Source organism: Arachis ipaensis, chromosome B03, assembly GCF_000816755.2.
Source record: "Arachis ipaensis cultivar K30076 chromosome B03, Araip1.1, whole genome shotgun sequence".
Lineage (NCBI taxonomy): Eukaryota > Viridiplantae > Streptophyta > Magnoliopsida > Fabales > Fabaceae > Arachis > Arachis ipaensis.
Window position 1 is genome coordinate 32,549,886 of NC_029787.2, and position 8,971 is coordinate 32,558,856.

Genomic DNA, 8,971 nt, shown 5'->3' on the forward strand with positions numbered 1-8,971 from the left:
CAGACATTGCAAATTATAAGGCCATGAATTTTATCCCAAGAGAGTACAGTAGGCAACAAGTGAAGAAGCTATTGACTGATGTAAAGTACTACATTTGGGAGGAACCATACCTTTTTAAAAGGTGTTCGGATGGAATTATCCGAAGGTGTGTCCCAGATGAAGAAAAACAGCAAATTCTCTGGCACTGTCATGGTTCTGAGTATGGAGGCCACTTTGGTGGTGAGAGGACAGCTACAAAAGTCCTTCAGAGTGGGTTTTACTGGCCGACTCTCTTCAGAGACTCAAGAGCATTTGTAAAGCACTGTGACAGATGTGAAAAAGCAACGAATCTCCCTGCCAACCATGAAATGCCACGGCAGGGGATTCTTGAGGTTGAGTTGTTTGATGTGTGGGGTATTGATTTCATGGGACCTTTTCCACCCTCACATTCAAACAACTATATTCTAGTGGCAGTTGATTATGTGTCCAAGTGGGTGGAAGCTGTAGCTCTACCCACCAATGATGCCAAGGTGGTAATGAGCTTTCTTCAGAGATATATCTTCATCCGGTTTGGTGTCCCAAGGACACTCATTAGTGATGGAGGAAGTCACTTCTGTAACAGACAGCTGGACTCTCTTCTGCATAGATATGGAGTCCATCATAAAGTGGCAACCCCCTATCACCCTCAGACAAGTGGACAGGTTGAAGTTTCCAACAGGGAGCTTAAGAAGATTCTGGAAAAGACCGTCAGTATTTCAAAAAAGGACTGGTCTAGGAAGCTTGATGATGCTCTCTGGGCATACCGGATAGCATACAAGACTCCAATTGGCATGTCCCCGTATCAGTTAGTCTATGGCAAAGCCTGTCACTTGCCAGTGGAGCTGGAGCATAAGGCTTATTGGGCAATCAGGTACCTGAATCTTGATTCAGAAGCTGCAGGAATTAAGCGAATGCTTCAGTTGAATGAGCTTGATGAATTCAGATATTCAGCCTATGAGAATGCCAAGCTCTATAAGGAGAGAACCAAGCTACTGCATGATAAGAAGATTGCCATCAGAGTCTTTGAGTCAGGACAAAGAGTGCTTCTGTATAATTCAAGGCTCAAATTCTTTCCCGGGAAGCTGAAATCCCGATGGTCAGGACCATTTATGGTTACCAGAGCCTCGCCATATGGTCATGTGGAAATACAGGAAGAAAATTCTGACAGGAAATTTACAGTGAATGGCCAGAGGTTGAAGCACTATCTTGGAGGCGAGATTGACCGCCAGAGGTCCACTCATCTGCTGAACTAGCAGAACTGACCGTCAAGCTAGTGACGTTAAAGAAGCGCTTGTCGGGAGGCAACCCGATAATTTCGTATCCTTCGCCATTTTTCGTAGTAGTTTTTCTTAGTTATTTTGTTTTTATCGAGTTCTTACTAATTCTCTGATCATGCAGCTATGTTCTTCCAGGAACCGACCAGCTCAAGCTAAAAAAAAATAAAAAAATAAAAATAAAAATAAAAAAAATTGCTACGCGACGCGACCGCATCAGCGACGCGTCCGCGTCGCAAGGGGAGGAGAGAAAAACAAAAAACGAACAGAGAGTCACGCTGGAGCGTGGCTGGAGGCGTGACAATGGCACAATTCGTCCCACGCGACCGCGTCGCTGACGCGTCCGCGTCGTATGGGCGTAATGGCCTCCCACGCGACCGCGTGACCCACGCGGCCGCGTGCCCTGATTTTCGACGTAAAACAGGTGCACAGCTGAAAGTTGTGCTAGAGTGGTGCTGGACTGGCGCTGGACGCGCAATTCCCTTTAAGCGACCGCATGCCCCACGCGGCCGCGTCGTACCCCATTAACTACCCACTCGCGCGATCGCATGCCCCATGCGATCGCGTCACCCCAATTTTGGCAATCATATCAATTTGAACAGAGAGTTGTGCTGGCGCGAGGCTGCACTCGCGCCAGAAGCACAAACTGGGTCACGCGACTGCGTGACCGACGCGATCGCGTCAATCAGTATAAGAGCAATGCGCGCGACCGCATGCCCCACGCGGCCGCGTCGCTTGCGCCGCCCAGTTTTCTCTCCCTCCCAATCCTAATTCTCTTTTATTCTCTTATCCTTTTATTTTTTTTCTTTCATTTAAATATTTGTCTCTTCTATTTTCAGTTCTTCTTTGCTTGAGGACAAGCAAACCCTTAAGTTTGGTGTTGACGCTGCGCTTATAGGTTTTCTAGTACAAAAGGGAGGCGAATCATCTTCACGGAGGAACACAACCTGAAGAATAAAACGACCGCTAGGATAATTAAGGTGGTTGAGTTCCTTTCATTTTTATTCCTTCCCTCTTTTCTATATTATGTTCCGGTTTCCTGTTATTTTTCTTTGTTTGTTGCATGATCCTTTATTAGTTAGAATCTTAGGACTAGTTTAGTTCTCCCTATTTCTTTAATTCTGAAAAGATGTCTCATGTATTACTCACTGAGCTTAAATTCAAAAAAAAAAATAATACAGGAGTGATATATTGCATGAGAAAGTGGGTCTATATTGAATAATAGTCTTATTTACTTAATTGTGGTGGTATTTTCTGTGATTCTGAATGCATGACATGAACAGTGCATAATTTTTGATAGTGAAGTTTATGAATGTTAAAATTGTTGGCTCTTGAAAGAATGATGACAAAGAGAAATGTTATTGATAATCTGAAAAATCATAAAATTGATTCTTGAAGCAAGAAAAAGCAGTGAAAAACACACAGCTTGCGAAAAAAAATAAAAAAAATAAAAAAAGAAGCAAGCAGAAAAAGCCAATAACCCTTTAAACTAAAAGGCAAAGGGTAAAAAGGATCCAAGACTTTGAGCATTAATGGATAGGAGGGCCCAAGGGAATAAAATCCTGGCCTAAGCGGCTAAATCAAGCTGTCCCTAACCATGTGCTTGTGGCGTGAAGGTGCCAAGTGAAAAGCTTGAGACTGAGCGGTTAAAGTCGTGGTCCAAAGCAAAAAGAGTGTGCTTAAGAGCTCTGGGCACCTCTAACTGGGGACTCTAGCAAAGCTGAGTCACAATATGAAAAGGTTCACTCAGTTATGTGTCTGTGGCATTTATGTATCCGGTGGTAATACTGGAAAACAATACAATACTGTTTATTTTAGGTAGCATTTGGCGGAATTTGATGGAGTTTCTGCAGAGAAAGAGAAGAAGCCAAGGAGATGACCAGCGAATACCGACGCGGACGCATGGCTCACGCGACCGCGGAATGGAGGAAATCACAATGACGTGATCGCGTGCCTGACGCGAACGCGTGGACTGGAATCTGCACAAATGACGCAAACGCGTAGACGACGCGGACGCGTCACATGCGCCACGTGCAGAAAATATAGAAAAACGCTGGGGGCGATTCCTGGGCCGTTTTAACCCAGTTCTTAGCCCAGAAATCATAGATTAGAAGCTGCAGAATGGACAAATCAAGTGGTCCTCACCCATCAGTTGAAGACTTGTTAATTAATTCGAATTTAAATTCAAATCTTAAATTAGGAAAAGATATTATTTTAAGTTTAATTTTAAATATTAGATTTTAAATTTATTAGGATTAGTTATAAAAAGGGATCTGATGCCATCAGATTGAAACTCGGTACATTTGGACCTGAATCCTTATTTTCTCTTTTCCATGAGCAACTAAACCTCCACTGTTTTAAGGTTAGTAGCTCTGTCTATTTCTATGGATTAATTTTATTGCTTTTACTATTTTAATTTATGTATGGATTTATAATTTAAGAATTGTTTTCGCTCTTTATTTTATGAATTTGGGTGGAATGGAAGTATGACCCTCTTTTTATTTGAGTTCTTGTAAAACTTGGAAAAGCTCTTTACCTGAACAACAGCTTGAAAACTATTTCTCCTAAATTTTAATTATCTGAATTTAATAGGATACGTGACATATAATCCTTTTACCTCTTGGATAATTAGAGTTTTTGTGGCATATAAACTAGAAATTGATTATCACCCTCTAATTGGAATTAATTGACCAAGGAATTGGCAGTTAATGAATTTTAGAGGAGACTGGGAAGGTCTAAGGAATTAGGGTCTAGTCACATACAGTTTGCCATAAATTAAATCCTGCATAATTAAATTAGTTAGTAAGAAAAGTTAATTCGGAAAAATAGATAACTCTGAAACCTTAACTATCTTCTCCATATATTATTCCCATCTTAATTACTTGCCTTTCTTCAATATTTTTGATATTGTTTAATGTCTTTTATATTGCATCTCAACATTATTTTCTGTCTGTCTAACTAATCCTATCAAACACTATTGTTGCTCAATCCATCAATTCTCGTGGGATAGACCCTTACTCACGTAAGGTATTACTTGGTACGACCCGGTACACTTGCCGGTTAGTAAGTGTGGTTATAAAAATACCGCACCAGCCAACAACAGTGACGCTATTGGGGGCAACAGAAACACATTCAACAGTCACAAACGGCTACAGTCCCTTAAAACTCCAAAAACACGATTCAAACAACAAAACTTTTCAAAACTATTTTGAAAAAGGTTTCGTAATAGATAAAAGAAAATCCAAAACTCCTATCAATAATAAACACTCCTAATTATTTTCAAATACCATTCAAAACAACCTCAAGGAACATAAAAATAGCCAAGACTACAAACGAAAGCTCATAAAAACACCAACCTTGATGAAATTCGAAGAAGGAAAGGGCATGTCAAACAGCAAAGTCACGAACGATCCTCTTCACTAAGAACTCTTTTGAACAAATCAAGATAAAGAAAATTTTGAAAAAACAAAAAACGGTTGTCAAACAAAAAAAGAAAGGAAATAAGGGAGTCTTCGTGATGAAGGGAGCAAAGGAAGCATTTTGGAAATGAGAAAAGGAGAAGAGGAAGAGCGCGAAGCATTTTATAAGAGAGAAGGGGAAAAATAGTCATTTTACACTCCTCTTTAAAGACATGTGCGGATCCCAAAGAAACTGCCGAGTAACGTTTGCCCCTCATTTAAAGAGGCAACGTTAAAAATTTCAAAACAAGTCGAGTACCCGACCTTTTGAAGGTGGTGTACCCGACGTCGTAACTGAAGTCATAAAATGCTTGAACCCGACCTCATGAAAGCTTAGACTCAAGCAGGGGCACTGTTCATACCCTGACCCAAAACATAAAAGCCAGACCCAATAAGGATGAAAGGTCCACCCAAGAGGCTAGTCTCTATTGCATATCCGACTTCTTTAAAGAGGTCGGATACAATGAAAGGGACCGGGTTATACTTATTCAAATAAGTAACTGCCTCTCCGAATCTCTCCAACTATCTCTATCTTCCCTGAAAGATAGACCCCAACAAACTCTCAAGATTAAGAGAATTATTACCCATCAATAAAGGTGGAACTACTTCAACAAAGGTGGTCAAACAACTCTATTATAAATACACTGACACCCCTTAAGTATATTCACGTTTTATTCTACAAAACCCTGCCTAAAACCCCCACTTTCTCACAGAGAACTCGGACGGCGACACCTCGGCGTAAGGACAAGTCGGGTGCTGCCTCACAAAGAGTATAGACCTCACGTTCAAACCCAAACCAACGTTTCAGGTAACCCTTGGAACAAAAGTCATCACAAAAATATCTATTGCAATAGTTGGTTTAGTTATGGTTATACATATATGCCATTAGTTCGTTGTTCAAAATTGCCGTAAAACAATATTTTCACCTCGACAGGAGGCCGTTCTGGTAGTGCCACTAATAATAATTAAAAATAGATTAGTGAAAAGGTAATTTTAACAATTGTAATAAAAGCATGCAATATAATTTACGATTACCAATATTATTTCTTTAAATATCAATATGAATTACAATTGTTTGCTTGATTAATATAATTATCCGTTACAAGATACTCGTATTATACCTTGTTAAACAAATTACTAAAGTGAAAAGTCACTTGCGCTGTTGCGCTTCTCCGCCAGTCGAACCCTAATTATTGTTATAAATAAGTAAAGCCGACTGCTCTGCTTTGGTGGCTATAGCTAATCATAATGACATGATGATATGATGATTCCATGACCAGTTTAACTTGAATGGATGTTACCATGCGATCTGATTATATTGGACATCATTTATTCAATGAATGGTTGAACTGTTACAACTTTGAACCTTCCCACAATTCAAGGACGAATCATTACACAAACAATGAAGTCAAGTTTCAAACCTTCATTATCATTCATGTAATTATCCAGGCTTTCGAAGCTGCAAGTTACCAAAAAGTATGTATTACGTTCGTTAGCTTTTGCAGTACAGAGAAGTAAATGCATTAACGTCTTAAGGGGATAAAAAAACACCATAAATGTTATTCATATAAAAATTTGGCTTAAACAAATTTTGCTAGTTTTAAAATATATATATTATGGTCTTATTTTCTATATTTTTTTTCAATTATGCTACGTGACCAAATTATTTTGATAATTAAGTTTAATAAGTTGATCCGATAATTTATTAGCACAAAAAAAATCAATTAAAAAAAAAGAACACATAAAAATAAAAAAAATTGGTTGAATTAAACCATTTATTTACTTAATCTAAAATTTTGTAAGAATATTTGGATAACTATTTAGTGTAAAAAAAATGAGCTGTAGAAGTATTTTTCATTTTCTTTTTGTCCATTAATAAACAAATAAATCGCAGAAAAAATATACTTAACATAAAATTATCAAATTTTAAGAATAAAAATGGTTTATTTTTTTAATATGTTTAAAAAGATAGCATCAAAATTAAATCTTTAACACATTTTTTATGAATATATTTAAAATTGAGTATTTTTGTAATGTTTAAAATGTGTTGTTGATATTTTTGTCTTTAATAAAAGTGAGGGATATTTTTTGTCAACGTTCAGTGAAAGGTGGCAAGCCTCAGAAAGAAGAATTCAGAGAGAGGAGAAAAAGACGAATGGGGCTGAAAGCATGTGTATATTGCACTGAAGCAAAAAACTGAAAACTGTACATGTACATGAGTATTAGGGTGTGTTTGGCAATCACGTTGAAAGAGGAAAAACACATTATAGTTTCTTGAACGTTTTCATTTTTAGTTTGGCTAATTTTTTTATCTATAAAAGCAGAAGTGATTTTGGTTACAAACCACGTTTGCAAGAAGTAAGAATTTTTAACTTCTGCGTTGCACTAACTGGTTTTTACCGTTGACATTTAACCTTTATTTTTCTTTTACCAACTTTATCCTTTATACATATTATTGTATTATTTATAGAATTCTTATTATTTTTCTTTACATGAGCTTCTATCTAAAAGTGATTTTAACTAATATTATCCAAACAATATTTATTTTATAAAAATCAATTTTAATATAGAGTTTCTAAATATAAATCATGTTGACACAAACTTACTTCTACCCAAAATCAATTTTATAAAATCACTTTTATTCAAACTCCAGTTTACCCAACCACAATCCAAACACACACTTAGCATTTATTATAGACACAACTGAACTTTCTAGCAACTAACTTGATCTATGACAGCTAGCAGCTAATTGTAACTGACTGAATAACTGAATATTGACCTAGAAGCTTCTGCTGAGTCAACAGGTCCACTAAATCTTAAAAAAAACTGAATCACAGCTTACTAGACTAACAAACTAACTGAATAGAATAGAAATAGAGTACGCGGCAGAACAAGCTATTTGCTCAACCTCTAACATTCAGAAATTAGAAATCATTTTGATAGTTTATCTTTTATTTTTATGTTTTATATTTTCTGTTATTAAAATTTTATGAAATAAAAATTAAAAACAGAAGTTTATTATTATTTTGGTAGTTCTCTTTCTTATTCATAAAATTTAAAAAGTAGAACATACTAAAAATATAAACCGAAACCAGGGGTGAATATTTTCAATACTTTTCTATTAATCAGTGAAACTGGTTTAAAAGATATAAAATATTATATGATTTGAGGTAAGGATCACAAGAAATAAAATCACTTTCCAACAGGAAAAGAAAGATCAACTTTTTTTTTATTGACAGCAAACAAAACTGCATCATTTTATAGTGATTATAGGTTTGATATTTTTGCAATGACTGTTATATTTTGTTTAAATTTTTTATAAATTAAGTTGAGATTTATAAATCTTTTAGAAACTAAATTTCTTTTTAATAATTTAACAGAAACTAAAATATCTAAATTTATAATCCTATCAATACTTAAAACAATCAGTCGAGAAAAGAAGTGATGAGAATCTAATTCTCTGATACCTAGTATACAAGGGGATCATCATTATCAAATCAAGGAAACAATGATGAAGATCTAATTCTATATGTCTAAATTTTTAATTGTTATATAAGTATAACAAAATGAGAAAATCAATAGAATAAGTTACAAGAAAATAAAATAAAATAAAAGGTGAAACAAGAATAGCAAACTAAAGAAAAAGCATATATTAAATTGACAAAGTACTCATGTGAAAGCATACTAAAATAGTCACACTTAATACCTTAAGAAGCTGAAGTCTAAATAGAATATGAACTGAAATAGAGTTTTATCAAAATACAAAATAAAAATACTTTAATAGATTTCTTGATTCAATATTCATAGGAATAAAAATTTAGACAATTTAGTGCCCATTAAATTATTAAAAGGATAAGGAAATTCCTACAAAAATTTAAAATTCTCAACTTAGTCCCTAAGTTAATATGAAAAAGAATAAATTAAATTATTAAAATTGTTTCCGATTTTCGGAGGATTAACAAAAATATCCTCCACTTTTGATAATGACAAAAATGTCCTTAAAATATTTTAAAATACGATATAAATGCTCAATGTTAAGTATACACTCTCAAAAAATATTTTGGAGACTAAATTTTGATGTGATTTTTTGTAAGTAGGGGTGTTCAAATCTAAAACAATTCAAATTAAATCGCTCATCTAATCCAATCCAAACCAAAAATCCATTAAAATCGCATTAATTGAGATTTGATTGTATTCTATTTTTTACAAACCGCTGGATCG

The 8,971-nt window shown here is 35.4% G+C and overlaps 1 protein-coding gene across 2 annotated transcripts in view; it reads right to left on the reverse strand.

Annotated features, from left to right (window-relative positions):
- The window catches only part of LOC107632894 (endochitinase-like), a 7,022-nt gene continuing 3,643 nt past the window's right edge, over positions 5,593-8,971 (reverse strand). Inside the window, exon 2 of one of the 2 annotated variants that reach the window (XM_021118658.1) lies at positions 5,593-5,705. In XM_021118658.1, coding sequence (XP_020974317.1) covers positions 5,620-5,705 — 86 coding nt within the window. In that variant the 3' untranslated portion in view covers positions 5,593-5,619. Of the gene's footprint in view, positions 5,706-5,774; positions 6,210-8,971 lie in introns of those variants that run through there. The other variant, XM_016336533.2, reaches the window with a different exon arrangement.